General features: G+C 38.2%; 1 protein-coding gene across 11 annotated transcripts in view; it reads right to left on the reverse strand.

The window, feature by feature from the left end:
* The window catches only part of Ank3 (ankyrin 3), a 618,024-nt gene that overhangs the window by 307,199 nt on the left and 285,642 nt on the right, over positions 1-25,183 (reverse strand). For 2 of the 11 annotated variants that reach the window (XM_074078921.1, XM_074078917.1), the window contains exon 1: positions 18,191-20,116. The exons of 1 other annotated variant lie outside the window; for it this stretch is intronic. In XM_074078921.1, the coding sequence (XP_073935022.1) occupies positions 18,191-18,304 (114 nt within the window). In that variant the 5' untranslated portion in view covers positions 18,305-20,116. Of the gene's footprint in view, positions 1-18,190; positions 23,230-25,183 lie in introns of those variants that run through there. 8 more of the 11 variants (XM_074078911.1, XM_074078912.1, XM_074078913.1 and 5 more) reach the window with 8 other exon arrangements.

Raw genomic sequence — 25,183 nt, forward strand, 5'->3', positions numbered from 1 at the left:
CATTAGAGGACTAGCACTAAAAACCCAAGTTAAAAGTCAATATAAGATTTCTTATGTTGCTAAATAGAAAGAAGAGAAAGCTGAGGGAAGGAGATGTACACTTTAGACAACTGTGAGCCAAACCCTCTGCATTCTTTTTTCAATATAAGGCATAACCAGACTCAGATGCTCACATCTTACAACTATACCCACCCTCCCTGTCTTTGTCCTTTCTCTCCACCTCATATTCAGGGAGCTATCATGTCCATCGATCCTACTTCTGAACATTTTTCTACCTGTGCTGTTCACCACATCTGTGTTTTCAGGACCGGCTTCCAACTCCACGTAGATCTGTCTCATCTCTATCTGGGTAGACATGACCAGCCTTCCACTGACTTTCTACATTTTTTGTATCAACTATAAAGCTGTTTTAATTCTTTCAAACTTGTCAGTTCCTAAAGGACTAGAAACATGTTTTATTTTTCTTTGTATACTCAGGGATTATAAATATCTGCTGAATGGAAATGTTAAAATATTGTAGAATCAAAACAAGCAGTGTTTCATATCAATCTACTACAATAAATATTTCAGAATTTTGTTCCTTTTATGACCTTATCTGCTAATTTTTCTGTCATAATAATTCTACATACGTCCTAGTTTCTATAGATTCAACCCATAAATGTTGGTCCTTGAAAAGCCAACTGTTTACCTGGTAAGCTGATTAGTCTGAAATACATGGAAATCAACCTTCCATAAATTTTAACACATGACAAAATTTGTACCTCTCTGGTATCCAACTGATCCTGAAATATGTCCATCTGTTCTAGTGAATACATTTATAATAAAGATAAGGGAAAAAAAGCAGAAATGAGTGAAAAGGCAGAAACCAACGAGGAAAAGAAAGAAGAGAAAAAACAATGCAGGGCATATGGTTAGTCTTTAATAACAAAGAAAATAATTTCTAAGAATGAAGAATAAAGTAATAGGTATAACAAAGAATGTTGAACTACTGGAAGACAGAAGAAAGTATTAAGAGGAACAGGCTTTCAGATCATGAGAAAACTATGCTTAGTTGCTGTTTATAAATGTTCTTATGTAGTCACAAATTAGTCAAATGTATATATTTCATAGTTAAATACAATAAAAGTCTAAATGTTAAAGAGGAGGGAATTCACATGTAAAATAGCAACAAAGTTCCCACTAAACTGGACTGAATGGGTTACCAATTGCCTTCTCCCCCAGATAACTGGGACCTTGCTCTCCTTCACCAACAGTGAAGGATACACTGTATCGATGTATCATGAGCTCACAATCCACATGTGAAATACTGTGTTCAATTCTAAGTGTCACACGATTACTAAAAGGAGACTTAGGGGTCTCATGACAGTGTTTTATGAAGATTGGCTAACGAGACAGGGAGTGTTTGGCTTGGAGCAGCAGCAGCACCTACATATCACTCTCTCTATCTGTATACATATCACTATCTACATCTGTGTACATATCACTCTCTACATCTACATCTATATCTATATCTATAGCTGGCTTATGGGTGGACATAACAGGGTGCTAGATTTAGTCTTAAAATAGGCGAGCACATTCTAACAATTAGAACTGTTTAGAGATGGGCCATTTCCACTCACAGGCAATTCATAAGCAGCAGCTGACAAACAATCCATAGAGCTACTGTCAAGGAGAGGCTGGCTCTGCAGAGGCCCCACAATGACCTTGAACCCTCCCTTCCACATCTAAGATTCCTTGACTCCAGAGACTGGGAATTTTCCATGCAGCTCTGCCCTTCAAAACCAAAGCATTTGTCCTTTACATAAATCCTGTTAAGTTTGAATTCAGGTTTCTATAATGGCTCTTCTTTTCATGTAAAAGAAATAAAACCCTTCATTTCCTCTAATGAAGTGACTGAGCCATGTATTCTAATTTGCAGTCCATGAAAGTCATTACTAATATATTAAATATGATTTGATTGGTTTAAAACTGGAGGAATGATATGCAGATTTTTAAGCCAGTACTCATTGTAAAATAATTTGACATCAAATTTACTATCTCAATCATGTAAATGTGAGTGAAATGTGAGTCTCTGGCACATATAACATTAGTTATATAAGTTGGTAATGACATTCATCAAAACACTTTCTAATAAGACAACGATAGTCTGCTTCTGGGCTAGGACATTAGAAACAGAACTAGAATTAAATTGAAAAGTGGTGATGTTCTTTATGTCTGTTAATACCCATCACCTGGTGAAAATGTATCCAGACCTGCAGTCTCCAAGTGTGTGAGATAGAAGGTTTATGTGTCCTTCTCTTGGCTAAGGTGGGGTAGGCAGGTAGAAGAGACAGTTTTGGAAAGTCAAAGTTTAAAATAATCAAAACAAGAGGACAGGTGAGTAAGACACAAGATCTGAGAGTCAGAGAATCAGACGTAAAGGCAAAGCAAATAATTGGGCCCCAAATAATGATAGTAGGAGTTTTTGTCCAAAGTTGAATTTTTACATACTTTCCTATGTTAGCAATAGTGTGGCATGAAGAAGGGTCCATTGTGTCTAAATGATCAAGAGATGGCAGCAGAAAAGTTAGGAAGAAATGATGCTCACTGATTACACTAGGAATTTACAAACTGGGACATGGACTCCTGTGGGTATGGAGAAGCAGCATCGTGATCACAGATGAAGATGAGAATCTCAAAGGATGCAGAGCCACAAAGGCTGGAATGGTGAGAAAGACATGATTTTTCTCGTGCTCCACTACCACTCCCCACTCCACCCATTCCAATACTTCCCAGTTTCAGTTCCCTGTTTTCAACCATAATCCAAAAACATTAAATGTAAAATTACAAAAGTAAACAGTTGATAGATTTTAAATAGCTCACTGTTGCCAGTAGTTTGACAAAATCTCAGTCTGCCCGACTCAAGATGAGAATCATTCCTTTGTCTGGCATATCCACATTGTATAGGCCACCTGCCTGTTAGTCACAGTAGCTGTCTTGGTCATCAGATCAGATCATCTGTTGCACTATTGTAGTATTTGTGTTCAAGTAACCCTTATTTAATAATGGCTCCAAAAGGCAGCAGAAGAAATAATTACAGCATATTATTATAACTCTATTTTGTTATTACTATTAGTTTTTAGTCCCTTACTATACCTAATTTATAAATTAAACTTCATCACAGGTATGATGTGTGGGAAAAACATAGTATATATAAGGTTTAATACAATCTGTGGTTTCAGGCAACCACAAGATAACAGGGACTACTGTTTGTCCTGTTTAAAAGGAAATGGCCATCCCAGTTCTATCACAAAGTCCCACAGGCTAGCAAAGTTCTCAGTCCTAGGCAAAGCAGGCTAGGTAATCACACATTTTCAGGAGGAATGTGATGCAACTTCTTCTCTTGTCACCTGATTGTCACTGCCCTGAAAGACTCTCAGGTGAGTTAATAAACGTTGGAGGAAAAACACAGAGCCATGGGCAGAGAGTTCCATATTCACCATCATTTATTCATTCAACATGACTGAGTCAAGTGGGCTTAGTAGAGGATACACTATGAATCACTGTGGTCCTGCTCAAGGAATGTGTAGTGTGGCAGAAGCATGAGGGACTGCCAGAGTTGGCGAGGACTCTTGGGACCATTGTGTCTGGTCCTCAATGTTAAGTTGACAAGGAAAAAGGCTCATGTTCAAACTCAAGGGCCTTGCCAAGATTCAAAATTAAGATCTGTGGCTTTTATCTAGGTATTTTCGCAGAAACTAATTCCATAAAGAGTATCTTAAGTTTCCATATATATGATGTATGAAATAGTTAGGATGAAAGAAATGACTACCAGCTGTGTAAACTAGTGTTTCAGGAAGGTGGGATTGAAGATAATCCCCAGCACTTGGAAGGATTTACATAGAAAGCACAGGGGAAGGAGGGACTGCAGGCAAAGTAACAAAAAGACCAGTGGTGGAAAATTAGTATATGCCATAAGAAAAGTGAGAAGTAGATTCATTTGGACTAGAACAAGGTCAATCAGTGGATTTGTGGGAAATGAAGTTGTAAATGCTAGCTCTCACTTGAGAATGGGGAACTTTGAACACCATGCTTAAAGGTAACCAGAGGGCTGGGGGCATTGCTCAAATGTTAGGGTTCCTGCCTAGCAAATAAATTGAAGGCACTGAGTTAGAACTGTATTGTACCCCAGTACAGTAAAGTTACCAGAAAATCAGGAAGTCAGAAAATGAGAACATTATACATTAGGAAGAAGAAGAAATGGAATTATTATTTGTGGTATTTTTTATAATGATGAAAACTAAAATCAACTAAGTATAGAAAAAGATTGGATAAATTTTGTACATTGATAAGTAGAATACTATAGATACATTTAAAAATTATAGAAATAGGATAATGGAGGGGGTGAATTCAACTATGCTAGATTGTTAAGAACCTTTGTAAATGTCACAATGTACCCCTAGTACAATAAAAAACAGAAAAAAATATAGACGTTATAGAAATACATTGAGATGAATGTGTATTCATGTACTTTTATGCTCATGTTATGTTTTCAGTGGGAAAAATGAGGTTACAAAGCAAAAGGTACCACTATAATCTCATTGTCATTCATTTGGGGAGAAAAAAGGGAGAAAAGGAAGAGAAGGGAAAGAACCTCTGTATGTAAATGCACAGAAAAACAATGAAGAAATCCATATATGTAATGATAACAGCCACATTTCTCTATGTACTTTTTCCTTTCCTGTGCTTTATGCTATTTCTACAATGGACACTTTTTTACTCACATAGTGAGAAAAAATAGCACAAAGAATGCTGCAACAAATTACAAGTAATCAAGTGGGAAGTAAAAGTAGCACAACAGGTATTAAATGCCATCAAAAGTTCTTTAAGAAGTCTTTGATTTGACAGTTAATATTTAGCAAGAAATCCCACCTGTCTGTGGTTTGTCTGCTTCTCTCTAATTGTCCCTGGGAAACTGTGTGTCAAAGACAGGTTCCAAAGCTCTTTTCTGAGAGTCACTAGAACTGGCTTTTGCTGATGAGTTTCCTCCAGGTGGTTTTTGCTCAGGGAGTCCAGCGGCAGCTGCTGGGGAGACCTTTAACAGGAACTCAAGGGTAAATCCATGAAGGCCTACCAAGCACTTGATTCAGAAAACCCACCAAGCCAATGCAGACACAGGCACTGGAGGTTGAGAATTGCAGACAAAGCTAATGACATACTGGGTGTGCTGGACAAGGTCGTGGTACCTCTCTGGAACCTGAGCCAATGTCTTCCCAGACAATACTTCTTTTTGACAGAAGGTCTCTTTGTCTTTTTTGGAATATATATTCCCCCTCCAACAAAAAATACATGCACATACTTATCATTTACTTATTTATTGACGTCCTGCTATTATTCACTTTCCATTTCTTCACTAAATATACTTAGCAGAAAACAAGTTCTCATCTCTTCTGTGTACACCAGAGAAAAAGGAAAGGAGTGGGGAAGTGGGATGAATTAGCATGTGTTGAATCACTGCATTGTGCTAGCCACTTCAGGTTCCATTTAATTTAGTCTTCATAATTTAGTTTCCCCGTGGCAGGTGCTATTATATACCAGGGCACAGAGGCTCAGAGAGGTTTGGCAACTGATTTCAGATGCCACAGTGAAGGAAAAACAGTCTAGATTCTAACTCAGGCCTGTCTGACCCCAAAGCTCCTGCCAGGTCCAATGATCTTCCAAATGTCAGTTTTCTTATTATTTCAGAGGTCTCTGGCAATACTTCAAAAAAAAGAAAAAAGAAACAATGGCAAATTAAGCTGTATGAGCAGGCAAAGCACAGATCATATTAATAATTTAGGTTCCTCTAAAGCTCAAATGAAGCTCCAGAAAAGCAGGTCAAAGCTGAGAATGCCAAATGGATGGAAGAGTACTCTCCCTTCCTCTGCATGAACAAAAATCCTGACGAATTCACCAGAAAGCAAATAAACACATAATGCCCATCTGATACCAAATGGATCTCTAGATAATTTAATCATATCCCATGGAAAATCCACAGAAATATGGAACATAAAAATCACATTACATCAGGCCACCAAAGATACGACTCTTCCATGCATTGCTGGGGGGTAAGACCAAGATCTGGGGTCACACATGTCGGAGCAAGAGAAAGCCAGGCTGCCTCTACCATGCAGCAGGACAGGGGTAAATCAAGATGAGGCCTTTCAGAGCCTGGTCATAACACAGTTGTCAGGGAAAATGCATATTTTAAATGTATTTCCGGTCACTCTCAAAGATCTAATTTCAGATAAGATGAGGCTTTTTCAAAAGCTTTTGAAATGAATTACAGACTGGAATTGAGGCAGATTATCAGGATCACGAATTCTATAGTAATGAAGACAAGTGAATGTGTGAATTTCATATGCCAGATTCCCAGTATTAATATATTAACTATTTGGAATAAATGTGGAGGGAAAATGTGCATAATGAAACCATTTATTTTTAGATAGCGAAGAATGACTCCAGCTAAAAGAGGCACAGTAAAGCAGGGATCATTAACAATGGCCATGCTTCAAAGGAAAGAAATTAATTACATTCAGCATTTTTAAACATCAATATGGTTATCCTCCTGTTACTTCAGGGCAGGCAAATGTATGTGGAGCATTGACAGAGCTAAGTAAATGTACTCGTCATGTTATCAAGTGAGGTAACTGGCCAAGCCACTGCAAGGAGAGATGGCAGGTCCTTATGGAAGAGGGGAGACAGCAATAGACAGTGAGGGGAGTTGGTGACCTCAGAAGATATGTTCCTTCCAACCAGGCAGGGAGCAGATATGTATGCAGGAATTAGACTGCAGATTTTGGGGGATTTACTAGTAGAACACAAGGTTATGGTTTCTCTAGATTGTGAATCCACAGTGCTTATATCAACTATGATCTTTTTGTACCTGACTCATAATTGCTCTGTTGTGTAATAATATTTAACATCCCCACATAGCATTTGAAGATAAAAACAAAGCACAAGTCATGCACCATTATTTAAAAAGCTTTCTTTGCTATTTATTATACAAAACAAATGAATAGTAACATTGACTACAAGAGACATGCAAATGATATAAAAACTGATTAGAAAATAAGATGTTAAAAAATGAAAGTAAAAGCTTTTTCCAAATGCAAGAATCTTATATGACTGGTTAATAATTGGCATGCAGAATAGTGAAATGCAGGGGATGAGTTTTTGTGAGATTAAAAGCAGTGGGTTCCAGTTCTGCTAGTTTTTTGCTCACTATTATTGATAAATTCAGTTTCTTCACCTCCATTTCTTCATTGGCAAAATGGGAATAATGCCAGCTTACTCAGTGGGTTCATTCAAGTATTAACTGAGACAATACCTTTGGTGCCTGTCAATTATTTTAGTGTAAACTGAACCTAACTTTGACTAGCAGGTTTCCTATGATTTCAAACTGAGGCTTGCTAGCAAAGACTCAAAATGTCTAACTTTGAATAATCAAATTTTTTTGAGAACTCTAATTTTTGCTAATTCACTTCCCTCAAATTAAACTTTTCATTCATTGTTCTTATTGTTACGATAAAAATAAAGATCACTTCAGAAGGCCTATGGGATCTTTTCTCTGCTGATAATAGAATCCAGCAAAGTCCAAGGTGATTTGAGTCTAACATTTTGTCTTTGTCATCAGCTGAAGTAGCTTTTTTGATGTTGACATGACTTTCTCACTTTTGTACAAACTGCACTTTATTTTCTAATCTAAGCTTGGAAAATCTGACTGTATTGAGGCCCTAAGTAACTAACTTACTTAAAGTTAGCTTCTTCCACAGTTTTCTTATAAAAATGACAAGTTTGAAATGGAAGTCATTGGCAAATGCAGGAAAATACTCATTCCAAAACCCAAAAATGTTAGCCAACACAAAATGATTTTGCCACCAATCTTCAAAAATAAGACGTTTTGAGAATTTATGATATTCACATGTCTTTACCATTGATAGGATTATGACCCTGGTAAAGTAAGATGAATTTCCAGTAAATGTGTGAAGTGAAAGTGATTGAAGTTAAGTCAACTTATTTACTGCATTCAGTAACATCATCCCCCTCACCTATGTGTCATGTCCCAGTCTGTTCTGTTCTTTTGGGAGAAAGAGGTAAATGACAATCAGGGTGTTATTAGGGATTTTTGAGAGGGAGAAACCCTAGCATGGCATTTCATGGACCAAGAATGATATATCTCACAGGGTGCCATACAGTATTCGGTGAAAACGGCACACCTAGTGGTGACTTGGGGGCAACTTCAGGTGTGGAGTGCTAGGAAGAGCACAGGGCTGGGCATCAGTCTGACCTGGATTTGAATTCTAACTTTACATTAATTGTGTGACTTTGGGTAATCTTTAGAAACTTTCAGAATTTAAATTTACTAATCAAGGAAATTGGGACAATAATACCCATGTCATGAAGAGCCAATAAAATAATCTGCTTCATGCACCCAACAGAATGCCTGGCCCATGGCAGCAGTCCAACGATTGAGGGCTCAATAACAAAAGAATGGGTAAAGTCTCCCCATATATTAATGCTGCATGTTCTTTCTTTGGAAATAAAGAATCGTATGGAGTTTATAATGAAAATGTCTAAGAAAAGATGTCTAGGTTGCAGGCTCAGTTTTGTTTGGCTTAACCATAGATGGCAAAATACAAACACTGATAGTTGGGAGTGGTAGTTCTGGAAGTAGGCCAATTTGGTCAGGTACAGAGTGACTTCCTATACTGTGACTTTTACAGGGCCTATAAGTAATAATCTGAGAAAGTAGGAGGAAGAAAATGTACTGGTAAAGGGAGACAGTCATTCGACCACTTTGGTTCTGAAACCAGGTATAATATATTGGTCAGTATTCACTCCTTACTCCCAACTATCATGAAACTGTCACAACACCTCTTTTGTGGCCTATTCTACCTAGAGGTGGTGATAAATTGGTAGGTAATGAATTATGTACATGTATATATATGCCACATCTTGTAGATATATTGTAAAGGAAATAGTTTATTTCTTATAATCACAATATAAAAACTATACAGCAAAAACTCATTCAGTCCAAGTACTTCATATCCAATAAATATTTCACATTTCTACTCAAATCTGTTGAAAGAATCATTTGATAGATACTTCATCTATGTGTATGGGTCTTAAGCTTTCTTTAATATTTACCCGGGCAATCATTTGACTTCTAAAACTAATGGAAAATATAGTTAACATATAAGTCTGAGAACATTTCTTAAAATGATGGATTTAATTCTTATAGGTTGGTAGAAAAAGTTTGCAGAGCTAAACTGCAGGGCTCAAGTGAATATTTGACTTTGGTAGATCTATCAGTAAAATTTCATTCACCCAAATAATTTTTTGAGTGATTATGAGATGCAAAAGTTGTTAAAAACATTCTCTCTTTTTCTCAGTTCCCCCACCTCCTTTTTGGCTACATCCACTCAATTGTGAGCCCATACCTTGGGAGAGGAAGTTGGACACCATCACTAAGTATTCCCTTTATGCCCGGAATCTGGCAAGACAATTTACAGTATGTCTACTAAAAAATTAATATGCCTATTTGATCAATTTGGAAATGGAGGCCCAAAGAAATTTGGTTCAAGGCCACATGACTTTGTAAGAACTTACATCTAACCCACTGTCATAGACTGTAATACTTATCCCTCTATTTCCCACATCTCTCTATATTGCTGACCTTCTTTATTAATCTTTTTAATCTTCTATTAAAATTTACTGTGCTTAGCAGGGTGCCAGTGGCTCATGGTTACTTGGGAGGCTGATATAGGGAGAAGCATGGTTCAAGACCAGCCTTGGCAAATAGTTCATGAAACCCCATCTGCAAAATTACCAAAGCACTAGAGTGTGGCTCAAGTAGTAGAGTGCCTGCTTTGCAAGTGTAAACCCATGAGTTCAAACACCGGTCCCACCAAAAATAAATAAGATATACTGTGTTTTCATATCTTCTTCAAATGTATAGACTTCTTGTGAAACTATTTCATTAGGATAAAATAATGTTTATATGATTGAATCACAAGATTTTTTAGAAGTATCTATATGAAGATTATAAATATTTCAATTCTGATTTTTCAATACTTAGAAAATCTTGAACTTACTTCCTTCTAGCCCTCACAGTTCTTTCCCATCTTTACCCTGCAGTCCAGACATTCTTCAGTGATAGTAACTAGGTGACTTCTGTTCTGCCAAAAGAAAAACTATAGACCTGGCAGATCTGAATGATAGTCTCTGTTCTACTTACTCATTTTAATGGGCTTCATCTAAGTTCAAACAGAACCATGATATGATACTAATTAGGCAGAAGATCACTAATGGCTGAGAAATAATGGACAAGAGCCAATAAATCTAAGTTGAAATCTACACACTTCATAATCAGCTCCTGCACTGTACTGCACAATAATGGAAATCCTACTTCATGGCACCTCTTTGGATCCATGACAGTATGATCTTGAGAGAAGGGAATGACTGCCAGAAAAATACCTGACCTAAAGATTCAATCTCAATTTCCATTGCTTTGCTCGTATCTCTTCTGATACAAATGAGAATACCAATTACGGGCAAAACTATAGGAGATATCTTGTTTTCAATTGTTATCTTTCTATCCAAATCTTTCTTTGGAATAAATGTTAGATAATATAACTATATACAAATATTTCTTTAGAACAAAATTTGGATAAGGTAACATAATATTTAGGAAAGTCTCCTTCAATATTAAACCTATACATCAATCAATATATGTACATCAACACTTTCTATTTCAGTAGCTAGCTTCTACATAAAATTACTTTAAATGTAGAAGTATATTAACTTAATGACTTACAGTTTCTAGATTTTGCAGTTAAATTTTAATGACTAATAAAAATTCCAATCACTAAATAACTTAATTAAAAAAATCTCAAATGTGATCATTTTCCTGTGATGATAATGCACTTCGGATGTCCATTAATAACTCTAAGTAAACATCTCTAGAGGTTTTGTCAGTCCAAGAAAAGAACTGAGTACTACAGTCCTTTTGGTTTCCTGCATAGGTATTTCTGTGACCTAAGGCAAGTTGCATAACAGACCAAAGCTCTGGTTAACACCTCCACATATGTGGATAAAACCATGTCAGTACAATGTTGACAGAAATTCAAGTGAGGTAAAGAATGCAAAGGCACCCAGCACACAGGGGATCCACCCAAAAAATATTTGTTTTTTCTTTAGTTCTCTATCCCATCTACGTAGAGCAGTGTGAGCTAACAGAACCTAAATGAGAACAGGTAATGGCCCTATAGGTTAATCCTGTATATTACTTAGATTGTGACAGGTGCAACAAATTTTTATTGGAGGTAAAATGTGATATGATTAATATATATCTTTCTAATAATCTAACTTTCTTTCTAGAAAATAGCTCCCTGCCAAACCCTCTTTTTCTCCAAGCACATCTATGAAAAGCTAATGTTTTTCTATATTGAAACAAAACAAAACATACAGTAATACATCATCATGCAAAAGGAAATGTGATATACAGAAAATATTATAGGTCTGAAGAAGAAAGAAGAAACAGTTATCAATAACTAGTAAAGAAGTGCCAAAACCAATCAGAAAAATGTAAGTGACATACCCAGACAATAATTTAGAGCTAATGTGTATAATTAATACTTAATATAACCTTGCATTTGACATAATAATGGATCAAGAGCAAAACAAGTGTTAGTACTTTTTTTTAATGGACAGGTGAGAAAAAAATGCATGATGACAGTTACAGAGAATATAGAGAACCTATCAGCTGACAAGTTTTATTTAACAGCTTCCTTACTTCTAAACATTAAAGGTGAACTATCCAAAGGCAAAGGTTTACAGCCTTCCCTATGAGCTAATGTTCTTCTAGCCAACCTCTGAATGGTGTACGTGCAAACAAGGCTGCAGCAGATGTGCTTCTATGGAGTTGACTTGCTGGGCTTTCATGAGTTAACTTGTTGGCACAATCTCTGAGAGCTAGGAATGAAAATAATCCATTTATTCTTCTGTTCATTTGTTTGTTCATTCTGAATAAGCACCCCCAACAGTGCGTGGATCTTACTTGTGCCAAGCTCTATTCTAAAACCAACTCACCAAAATCTCATTACAAGTCTATAACTAAGCACCAACTATCATTATATTCATTTTGCAGGTGAAGAGAGGTTAAATAACTTCCCCAAGGTCATACAGCCAAGTGACAATGTCAGCATCTGATCTCAGACAATCTTACTCTTTAGTCCATGCTCTCTTAATCATTACACAGTATTAGTCCATGCTCTCATCTATCCACCCACTCACCCACCCACCCATCTATCCACCCACTAAGCCCCAGTTTGGTTGTAGCAAATAATTATGATACACATCTAACCTCAATGGGATCATAGGCTCCCAGGTGAGCCAGACCTGTAAACACATAATTATATTAAAAATGAAAGACAGGACTATAAAATAGGTATAGTATGTGTGGGGTACTTGTGTGAGGGGGAAGTGAATGAAGGAGAGGAAAGTGAGGGAATATGGTTGATGAATTTCATGTACATATAAGAAACCTCTTGCAATTGCTTCAAGTGGGGCAGGGAGGGTGTGGATGGGGAGAGATGGTAGGGGTGATCTAACCACTGTACAAGGTAAACGTATTTAGAATTGTCACAATGAATTCCCCCTGTACAAATATATCCTAATAAAAAATTTTAAAAAGCCATCATTATAGTACAAAAACGTCAAGTATGCTAACAGACCAGTCTCCCTAGAGACCTGAAGTCTCTGTACTCAACAGAAGGAAATAGAAGTTTCCCCTTACCTGATAAGGGTCCACACAATTGTGTCCTGTCAAAGTCCACTCACTGCAGCTATGAAATGCATCCTGCCTGGCATCTTACACCATGGGTGCCATTGGTACCCAGATGAGTTGGCATGAGGAAACTTATAAAATGTCAGAAAGTACCAAGCTTCTAAAGCAAGAATGACCACTGTAGTTCATGTCTAAAACCTGTTCTCAAACTCTTAGTTGCTTTAGTCTTAAACAAGACTCCTAGAGTTTCATTAAAATAAATTCAGTCTTATGACACAAGTTGAAGTATAGGTTTATCTCTGACTAGCTATAGGACTTCAGGAAAATTTTTTTCTTTAAGATTTGATTTTATCTATGAAAAATGGAGAAGAAAAATAACACCTACCTCATAGAAAAGAGAGGAAACTAATAACTCCTAGAAATCCCTCTGCACATTGCCTGACATACTAGCAAGCACCTAACCCACTGTCCTGTTGTCACTAAACCACTGTGTCTTTGAGGACTTGAAGTCCAGGTATTGGTAATTTTCACTCATATCTTTCAAAAAGATTTTTTTAAATAAAGAACTTTAACATAAAACATCAAAATCTATTAGAGGATAAAAAAGTAAGACACCCTACAGTGTTGGGTTGGCCTAGGGAAATGAAGTTTATTATTTAAGGTTTCAGATGTTACCATTTACTAGATTTTTTTTTAAAAAACCCACTTTGATAAACAGCTGTGAAAATATTAATGCTACATACTGACACATTGTGTGATATGGTCAAGAGCACGAGTGAATTAGATTGCCCACACTGGAATCTAATCTCTGCCACTGACTAATGTGACGAAAGTGCTTAAAAGATTATGCCTCAGTTTCTTCTTCTTTATTGTTTATTGAAACAATAAAGTAAAAATACATACTTTGTAGGGTTATTGTGAAGATTGAAGAAACATTCACTATAAAGCCTACCTGGTGTGTAATAAATGGTCAACAAATGTCCCTGGAAGAAAAGACATAAATCCAGGAAATGTTAATTCTTTATCTTCCGCTTCAAGCCAGGAACTTGGCAGTTACCCTAGAATCTGATTTCTCCTTCTCACTTCCTACCTACAATCCATTGCCAAGTTCTACTGAGTCTTCCTTTAAATATCTCTTATATGTTACACCCCCTCTCCACTGGCAAAATCTCTCAGGTTCAGACTCTCAGCATCTCATGCCTGGATCACCATCAGAGCTTCCTGACTGCTCTGCCTGCTGCTGTCTACAACGCTGATGTGTGTTGGATGGCTTCAGACCATAAAGCTATTTACAATCCTTTGCATACAGCCACCATGGAAGTTGCTCCCTACTTTGAGCAGGAAAATTTCCACCTGCCTACTGTTTCTGTCATACAGTCAGGTCCTCTTTGATGTAGACATTCCAAACTACTGTTTGTTTCCCACATATCCCAATAAACTCTTACTTGCATCACTTTGGGTAGGGGGTTCTTGTCCTGCTTTTGTGACATCCCTGACTCCTTCTCAGAGGCTCAGCCTTAATGAATTTTTTTCTGAGCCCATTCCAGTCAATTGGACTCTCCCTGCAGACTCTTGAGGAGACCTTTCATGACTTAAGAAGGGTCATTAGTGGTGCTTTTGTCTTTCTCTTTACCTATCAGAAACAACTATACCTTTGCACAATTCTTTAACTTTGTCTCCAAAACCTGATTCAATGCCTGATTCACAGAAGTCCCTCAGTAAATGTTTGCTGAATGAATGCATGAACGTAAGAATAAAGCAATGAATATTTATTCCTGCTCTGCCAGTGATTATATGAATTTGACATCAGTAATCAGAAATTATACTGATTAATGATGGGATTAACTGCCACTTTATCCCAGTATCTAAACCTATAGAGATACAGAAGATAAGGGAACTCCATCATACTTCCTTTTATAATACAAATTTCCTCAGGTTACTTTAAAGGTTTTTTTGTTTTCTGACAAGACAGTCAAAATATATGAGCATATATCCATATACTAAAAAAATGGATAAATTAGAGTCAATTCTCCTGCTATTCCTCACTATTGAAGTGCACTTTATAGTTCATTGAGAGAGGACAAAAATATGCAAGTACATGGCACCTGAACCTAGTGACAATAGGCTGTGCAGGGAAAGCAGCCTGCATCACAAGGAGGTCACAAATGTGATCTCAAACCCTCATGGGTTTGCAGTAGGACAGGGTATCTACTGACAAACACCTATGGGCCAAGGAGGCTGCTGGGAGGAGGAGATACACTTTGTGTCCTTCCCCGCAGGTTGCCGAGGACAAGGGTCCAATATCCCCACCCCAAGGCACTGTCTCCCTTGGCATGCCTTCCACATGCTGTGACCCTAAGCCACCTGTTGGGAGAGGGGTGTGAAGGGGAGAAAGGAAATCATGTTACAGAAGAGTCATGGGAAAGTCTGCGGGCAATACTGGTACACACATTGGCAAGCAGCTTTGAACTAATATTCTGCCTGCCACCCCCTCTCTTTTTCCTTCAAGCCAGAAAGATTGGTGATCAAAGAGTAAGGCTTAAGGGAGGGGTAGAGCATGTGTGGAGAATGTACAGGGCCATCGGTTCCATGTCTAGCATCACACCCCCAAAGATGAAAGCTCTATCCACCTACATGCATCTCCTTTTAACCAATAGGAAGATTTTTTTTTTCTTAACACTGCTCAAGTTGTGTCAAGAATAAAACACTTCATTATTACAAATCCAACTAATTATAAATTCCTCAAAGTTCTCTTGTTTGGGACTGATAATCACATATTTATGGTCAATAATGTTCAAAATAGACCCAACGAGTAATTCACTGAGGTTTTAAAAAATCTGATAAAATGTGAACCCAGTGTTAAGTCTATATATGTACTATGATCTGATTGCATTACTTAGTAATGCCACATACTGTATATGCTGTGTCACATAGATATAATCAAGACAGGTTCACCTTGGCCTTGCTCAAACCTGGATTGCAGGGTTGCCATGCACTGAATTCTTTATTTTATAAATAAGACACTCTTCATCTAATAGTAGATAATAATAGTTTAGACACTTCCTAAGCTTTTCTATTTTGTGATCTTGAGAGTACTCACTACTACTCTTATGTAATTAAAAGATCTTAAGGCTATTTCAGCTATGAAAAAGAACAACTATTGAAATAACACACAGAGTTATACTTTAAAGTTTTTTTTTTTTTTCTATTGAGATGGGGTCTACAGTATGGAACGAAGTAATTCATAGGCCTTAACTAAGGTCCAGAAAAAAGTAGGAAGAAAACCCAAAGTCAAAACAGCTCACTTTGCAGGGAATGAAGTTTATGTATGCCGTACCACTAACAGAAACCTAGAGTGTGTCTTCAAAATAACTAAATTTTAATTTTGTATATTAAGTGTTATCCACGAAAAATTTTGACTGAATACTGTATCTTCCTCTGCACACTGTATCTTTGATAGGAAATACACTGTGTTGTGAATTAGCTAGTACAACAGCAATGAACGTGTTCTCTGTGAGCCACTTTCTCTGTGAGTGTCCTTAGAGCAACACATCTAAATCCACTTGCACATTTATAATAGCGATATTGATATTTCTCCATGTTCCCTCCTGGTTGCTATGAGATTTACATTGGACAGACTCTGTTGTACTCATAACAAAGCATTTTGGTCCACAAAGCATTTGGTTCAGCTCAGTGAGTCCTGAAACTCCCTTTGCCTCACCCCTTCCTTGTTAGGCATCCAAGTCAAACAGGAGCTCAGGAACAAAGGCTGATGGGTCATCACTGCTATAAGAAACTATGGCACAGAGCCTAGCCAGCCTGACAACATTCACATCCAGCATGGACCTTAATGAAGACACCATATTTTTACACAAATATAGGTCTCTATCCCACGTGTCTTAAAAGCCCATTTATCATGGTGTATGTGGGGGGAGGTCAGAGATGTGTGGCAAGAGGGCAAACTATGGTGACCTTCTCAAACAAACCTAATACAATAAAACCATATCAAAACTTAGCAAAATATGGCCATTTCATAACTGTGCTATGCAAAGCTTGGAAATAAGCCTGCACAGGATTCCTTACCCTAAGTTTGTACTTTTATGAAAATAGATTCAAGAAGTTTATTTACAGGAATATCAAAGTAGGAACCATCTATATTTAACATCTTGCAGCAAAACCACTGCAGCCCTCCAAATTAAGTCTCCTACAGTCTGCTCCATCACAAAAGGCAGAGCATCCTAACCCTGAAGAAAATAGCAAAGGTACCTAAAAACATCCATGGTCCATTCTGAAGAGAGGTATGTGTGGTGGCTGAAACCTGCTTGTCATTTAGAAGGCACACATGAGTGCTCAGAGCAAACTAAGACTATCTTTCTCTTGGGAACTCTCACAAAGGCACCTAAAAATGCTTTATGACCTGCATTCCATATTCAGATCACAGAGTTTTAGTCAATTTTTATTAATTGCCAAGGGGGAGGAGTGCTCTGGGCCTTATGGCAGGCCAGTCCTAGGAGTCCTATTTAAGAGCAAAGTCACCAAACAGTAACTACCCTCTCCCTGGAATGAAGCACCAATGACCTAGAATATAGCTAACCTTGGCCCCCTCCCCATTCCTCCCCTGCACTGGGGTGTCAGTAGGGGACCATCAGTGCTTTGATCTCAAGCAATCAGTGCTGAAGGCTGCAGGTCCCAGCCATGTCATGGGGAATTCCTGCATTTAGGGTAGTCACTCTCACCCGGCAGGCACAGAAAAAAAAAAAAAAATCAAACCTCTGTGATTTTTAGCTTTATTTAACAACAGAAAGTTATTTCTAGTAGCGTACTTCCATTGCACAGCCTAACTGAAAGCACTAGTACAAATAAGTGGTATAAGGAAAGAGGAAAAAGGAGGCAGAGCAGGAAATGACTTTTCTGCTACGTCTTTAAGGTCACAGATCTGCTTGAGAAACACACACATGTAACACAATTCTACCACAAAAGCTCCTTTTCCACAAGATAGTCCTCTAAGAAGTACAAAGCCTGGCTCTCTGGCCTCTCCTATAAACCTAAGTCACTACAGTACATTTAACCTGGACTGGGCTGTGAAGAAAGTACTTTTAACTTGCTCACCACACCTTTCTGTGTCATCAAACATGCCCGTGCCTCTCTAAAGTGTGGCACACCTTCCGCATAGCCCTGCAATCCCCCCTCCCCCCAGGAGAAACGCTTTCCTTGCGGTGCCCATGCTCTACCACCGGCTTTATCATCTGTTCCCCATTTACACACCCAATTTCCACTCTACCCCGTGTGTAAAAAGAGCCCCTCATGCTTCTCATAGATGCCAGGAGGAGATTACAACAGAAAGAATTTAGGCAAGATACATGCTCTGGCATACATAGCTACCTTTTTCTTCCGATCCCGGGACCGTTTTCGGTGTTTCCTTTTTTTCTCAGTCTCTTCTTCAGCATTGATTTCTAAATCCCTGTTTTTCTTTAATTGTGAGGCTGCATGAGCCATAGTGCATTGAAAGGGATCCTGTCAAAGCACGCAGGGCTTCCTTGTAAAAGGTGATATCCTCAGGCACCTCTAATCAGGCGACAGCAGCATTCCACCCACTGGAGAGAAGCCTTTGACTAGAAGCAGGGAGACATTCAAAAGGCAAAGATGCGGGAGAAAGCTGAGGCATTTAAAAACCAAAACGGCGGTAGGGTCCAGACTTCATCCTACACCTTCCTTTACCTGAACCTCTACACGAGAGTGTAGCCATCGTCATGCATTTACGGTAGTGAAGAAGTGAAGACAGCTGGGACAGAGGAGCTGTATTATGGCTGTATCCCCTGCCACCAGCTGGAAGTGTCTAAGTGGCTCCTCGGAAGGGGGAATGCTGCAAAGGACGCTCTTCCGAAGGGAAGAGATCAAGTTCACCACACATGCAGAAGCAAAAATCCGGCACTAATCCTGAAAAACTATTTTAGAATCCTTCAAAAAAGGAGAAAGGACTGCAATTTATACATCACCACTAGATGTGCACAGAGCATAATTTAACCCGTCATCGAATGGAGCAGTTCCTACTTTAGTTCAACTGCTGATGGTGACAAAATATATAAAATAAGACTTCAAAAAATGTGCTGCATGTTCCTATGGAGATCCTGAGTGCATTGTAAGGAAAACAATGCGTGCATTGCTGCTCTCAACAGGGCGTCCTTTATGCTGAGTTATCAGCCCAATGCATTCTGTAGACAGGACTACAGAAGGGCTTGTTGTCTTTTAAAAACAACACATCCTACAGAAAGGCGTGAGCGTGTTGGTGCATGGAACAGATGCTGGATTCAGAGGAGGTTCCCCAGGACTCTCCTCTCTTGTGGTCCGAGGGTCAGGGGATGGGGAGTCTGTGCTGTCCATCAGTGTTTGGGAGCCGTTGAAATGCAGATTTGGCTTTCATGTTAGGGTGTACTTCAATCACTTTACTATTTTTGCCACCTGAGTCCTCATTGACCGCAGCCTCTGAATATTCATTACACGAAGTGAAGCAGCAATGCCCCAGGGCTGCTGGGTATCTTCTGTGAGGATGCACACACTGGAAGGAATCTAATAAGTGGAAATCACTTACACACATGCACACACACAGTACTGACAATGACAGCTTTAGCAAGAAACTGCTGAAATGTGAGGCTGGGCCTAACACACACGGGTCTGAATTATTAATAAACCCTAATTTCACCTAGATACTCGGGAAAGAAAAAGGCGATGTTATAGTGAAAGATTTAGTATGTGTAAAAGTCTGTAACTTTATAGGTTGATGACTTTGACATTGCAGGGCTGACTACAAGGCATATAAAGGAAAAAGTGCAAAGGCCTGTGCTTCTCTTGGGGATTTGGTGGGGTTCTCTGAAGCTGCTGTTCACTTGCTTCATAAAAAGCACCAAGTGAAAATTTCTACCAGCCATATAAATAACCATATTTCTGATTTCGGGATCAAACATCTTCCTCCTTCTTTCCTGTAGTCTCTGACAATGAAAGAAAATAGGAAGAAGATTCAGGGCCCATGGCATCCCACTCTTATGATACAGGGGCTGCGTGCTTCTCTGAGAACATCATGGAAAGCACTATGGTCTTATGGTTACTGGGGCCTACTGTGTGCACTAGTGCACAGAAGTAATCCTCATACAGAAGAATTCTGGACAGTCTACTTATGAAACCATCCATAGGAGAGAGTGGGGTTGCAATGAAGGTGTAAAGTTTTATGTCCCAAAGCAAACAAACCACATTTGGGTTTATAGTAAAAAATGAGTTTATTTCCTATCAGGATTCTTAATTGCAAAACTAATGAGTGGGGCAGAGAAAAGAATAAAATTTAAAACTTTTGTATGCTTTCTCCCTATACAAACCATTTTCTACTTTTGAGGAATATTCATGTAATTTCCTTACTGTATTTTCAGCAGTTGAAGAGGAGAGCCAGCAAAAAGCTGGCTGGTTTCCCACTGGCTCCTGGACCTTTTCTTTTCCTTTCTTTACAAACACTAATGATACTTTAAGATGGAGTGTACTTAGAAGTATGCTTGATCAAGGTAACTTCTCCACCTAAGGCTGGCAAAGCATTAGACTTTCCATTGCTATCCATCAGCAAAAGCACACTGGGAAATTAGGGGAAAAGCCAGAGGTATTTTTCAACATATTTCTCTCTAGAAGAATTCTTGCCTTTCCCAAAATGTTCAGAAGTCAGGAATGCATAATGACTTATGACACTATCATGTGAACTTTGTGTCACATTGGATTTTTCCTTTTATCAGTAAGTAGATAGCCCATCAAAATAAATTCTAAGGCATAGCTCGTTTAGATTTTCTTTCTTAGAGGAACTGTGTATTTATGTCTTCCATTTCTAAACTAGAAGAACTCTGAACAGAGAATCTACCCTGTGGTTCCTAGATATTAGTTGTTATGTTACTAAAGTTCAGTCTCTTCCTCTGTACCAGCATCCACCCTGACAAGGGACTCCCAAGGATCCTTGTGTACTTATTCTAAACACAAATGCATTGGCCCAGGATAGCTACAAATGCAAATTAGCCCCCACTAAGGGAATTGGTAATTCTGTCCATAATTCTAGAAAGTCTTAATAATAGCTGAAATTGAGACACAAAAAGAACATTAAAAACTTTGACTAAAGTTTCATCAATGTTTCTACTTTGGTCTCAAGAGTTTGTTCTCTTCTGGGAGATTATAGAAGTATCACAAATCTTCAGTGTAAAACTAATTGTGGTCCAGTTGTTATATACTTATGTGCCAGAGCAGTAACCAGGATGAGCTGCAGACATAGCTTATATGACAGAACAATATAAGGCTCAGCCAGTGCAATGGCTACTCGTGTCTACAGCAACTTCTGCAGTCCTACACTTACTGGACTGGGTTTGCACAGGATGGGCATGGCCAGTATGTGGAATGCTAAAGCTATTGCAAGGTAAAGAATCACAATTCTTAAATGACTTCTCTCAAGAAAAAAAAAGTCTGTTGTTTTATAAAAATCCCAAGTATAAGAATTCCTAAATCATTCTTTCAAAATATAGGACAGGAGTGATCTTTCAAATTTTTGCTAGCCAGAGAGACTTTCACTGAAGAAGTCTTATAGGAAAAGTGATACAGTAAGTAAAACAGTGGAGCTGTCTGCCTGAATTGAAGGAATGGAGACCTGGAATCCCATCTCTTCAGCTCCCTAACCTTCCTCTGGAAGGCAGCTTTGACAAGCACAATTTAAAAGCTGGCACACTGCTGCCTAGAGTCCCAGTCTTTTCCTTGCTTGTACCTTTGTCACTAGAAGGTATGTCAGAAAGTGATTCTTATTAAGTCTCTTCATTATCTTGTCCAAATAATTCTTGATTTCTTTTCAGAGTTAATGAGTTTCATCTTGATGTCTATGCATTATTACACCATAAAACTACTATTATAAAAAAAGCAAAAATCACTTTCTACTTTGGCAAATGAAGTTATGTTTATACTCCTAAATAATATTTGATCCAGGAATCTAACAACTGTGACTACATACTCCACTGAAAGCCAAATCAATTCACCAAGAGGTTTTACAGACTGTAAATACAGGGAATTGGTTTTCTCCTCAATTTTTGAATCTACCTTTCCAAGATAAGCTTTGAATATTCCAAAACAGGCTTTGAATATTAGTTCAATCAACTGATAACTTGCCTACTCTGAGTAGTCATTTCACACCACGTCTCCACATTGTTGAACAGAGTTGACACACATGCAACAATGCATGTGATTTCTATGGAGATGACCATGCCACTTGAGATTCTGAGGTTACATTAGCTATGGACTTTGAAAAGAACACCTGGTGATGTGGAGAAAAGGAAGATGGGGAACATATGGAATAATGGAAAGTGGGAAGGAAGAAAGGAACTGAAAAGAGAAATGGTTCTAGTATTGCCAAGGAGACTGTGCCTTCCCTACCCTGCTCCAGGATCTCAGCAATAAGTGACAAATATGATTTAATGGAATGAAAACTCTCCTGTACTATACCCACTTTAGTTTTCTTGAGAGCAGCACAGCTTCACCATGACAATCAAAATATTTTTCCTTCACAAAGAAAAATGAATCCACTGTCATTTCATTGATTTGGCATCCTAGATAGAGATGATATTATGAGACCTCAAGCAAGTTCTGATTGATGAGGGAGAATCAGAAAAAATAAAGAAGTAGCACTGAATCTGAAAATGGTTGTAAATGACAAGAAAGCACCCTGGGAAATTCTGAACTCATAGTCATGTATCATTTTGGATGAGACACACAAAGTTCTTTCAAAAGGGTGTGTGTATGTGGCTGGGTGTTCCTGGAGGATTGATGGTTCTAGGGAGAGGCACCTCTGGTCCATGAGCCTTGGTACCATCTGTCTTTGCACTCAGTTTGCCCTCTTTCCCCAGAGCAGGTTGGCCCAACCTTAGCATTGGAGAGAAAGCCAGCTGTCCCAAGCCTGCCAGCTGCTTCAGTGACCTCACATGGGTGGATGGGGACAGATACACAGAGATGGCTTCCCCATGCCCACACCCACACTGGCTGGCAAGGGAAGCAGATCCTTCACTATACGTTGTGCCCTGCAGTTACATTGTTGGTTTCTGCATGACCTGAAGGAGTAGACTAGGAGTGCCTGGTGGAGTGTGGAGTACTCAGCAGATGCCAGGAATGGTGTGCAAACGAAATCAACTGGACGTGCCATTTCCTCTCTGAGCCCCTGTTCCTATAACAGGAGGAAGCAGGATCACATGACTTTTAAAATACTCTCACTATTCCGAATGCTGTGCCTTGAGGTGTTTGGAAATAAAAAGAGATTACAATCTACACTGGTCAGCACATAGCCCATAGCCATAGGTGACTACTGGGTCTTGAAATGTGAGTAGTGTGTCTAGAGAACTGAATTTTTAATTTAATTTAAAAACTTAAACTTATAACTGATACTCAGATACTAGAACCAAGTGTGTTTGGAACAATTTGAATATGTCAACATAATTTCTAAGTTTTGTGAAATAAAATAGATTATTTCTAATGAAGATTTAATATTCAAATTGAGATGAAAATACATAGATTTCAACACTTAGTTTTTAAAAAAGTGAAACATGTTAATTTTACATGTTGATTCATGTTGAAATGATAATATTTTGGTTATGTACAGTTAAGCTATAAGAAACTTGAAAAGATAAGTGTGGCTGATACTGTGTGTCTACTGGACAGTACTGGTCTACATAAAGAGCTAACAGAGGAAGAGTTCAATTTGTCAGAAACTGTCTTCCAGAAAGCAGATATTTCTCAAACAAGCATCAAAGGACACTCAATTGTCAGTCATTAAGCTTTCTCCACGAAGAGGTGAAGCACAAAAATATACTATGTCCCCAGGCACTTTGTTAAAAGAAGCATCCATGCACTCAGAATATTTACTTGGCTCACTCTTCCCTGGTCACTGTGTTTGGCCCCTGGGTCATGTTCATGAATGAGACTTGGCTCCTACCCTCGAGCATCAATGGGAGAGGAAGACAACACACTTACACATGCTGTGGAAGCAGGGGTAAAGGCATATAATATAGAAGGTCAGCACTGGGAACATTGCCTTCTAGGTCAGGAATGCAGACTCTCACTCTTCCCTATCCATAGAATGTACAACTTCTCAACTTAAACTTTCACACTCTAGTCAACATGGCCAACTGCTCTTACACTGAGAAGATAATGGAATTCCCTTTATGTCCTCAGTACTGATGGTACAGTGGGGCATAAGACAGACAAAGTCTTTCTCTGAAGCTTCCAGTCTTGTGAGTAAGGAGTGGGGACAGTAAGTAAAATAAGCAATTGAACAAGATAATTTCAAATAGTAACAAGTGTTAAAAAAATATTGCATGACTGAATAGAAAGTGACTAGATAGGAAACAATTGTTTATAGATTTGTTGCTTCTTTTCATCTTTAGATTCCCCAGGAAAAATAAATAGAAATAGTGAGGTGCCCATTAAACTGGGCATTCCACTCCATTTAGGTGGTAATTCTCCAAAAATCACCCTCTATACCAAGAAACTGATTTGATAGTGAACCATGAATGATTTCTCAAGTATGCTCAATTTTGTCCTAATTACTGAAGGTAAACACTAGATATGCTTTTGTATCACTTGTTTTTAAACCATCTGAATAATCATAGCTCCTATCACCTTTTATTGATTTAATAGTTTCATCACATTTCTAAAAAGATTGATGAAGTATGACCACTGAGTAATGGAATAAGTTTTCCTGTGTACCTTGTTGAAATGTCTTCTTTCACAGACAAATATAACATATTCTACGATTACTTTTAATATTTCACTAAGGTATGTTCTTTAGTGTTTATATAATTATATTTAAGGTGGCCTGAAGGAAAGATAATGTAAATAATCAAAACAGCTCTTATCCCAACTCTGTCACTGAGTGGTTATGACACCTTAGAAATCCTTCATCCTTGCTCAGTCCCTGGGTCCTCACCTACTAAATGGAAGGAATTCTAAAGCTTCGTTTCCACCATATACATTATGTGATACTAAAACACAGTTGTAGGTAAGGAAAATAGAAGGATTTTCTTTTTATAAAACATAAATCTGTTCGCAGTTGATATGTCCTTCAATATGATAAAGAATTATTACCTGAGTTTTAGTGTGCAATTTGATTGATTGCCTTTACAGCATGTGACACATGGTTTACTTGCTATTTCATTCTTGAACACTCTAAATATGACCTCCTAAGTCCACTAATTAGGTGTTTCATTGTCTAAAAATAAGACCCTTTGTCTTCTGTGTGCCACTCCATCCTTCTACACAGGGCAGCAAATGATCACTGTGTGGGCCAACGATTTTCGGAATCTTCACATCCTGCCTCCTTCACAC

This window comes from Castor canadensis, chromosome 7 (genome assembly GCF_047511655.1).
Source record: "Castor canadensis chromosome 7, mCasCan1.hap1v2, whole genome shotgun sequence".
Classification (NCBI taxonomy): Eukaryota; Metazoa; Chordata; class Mammalia; order Rodentia; family Castoridae; genus Castor; species Castor canadensis.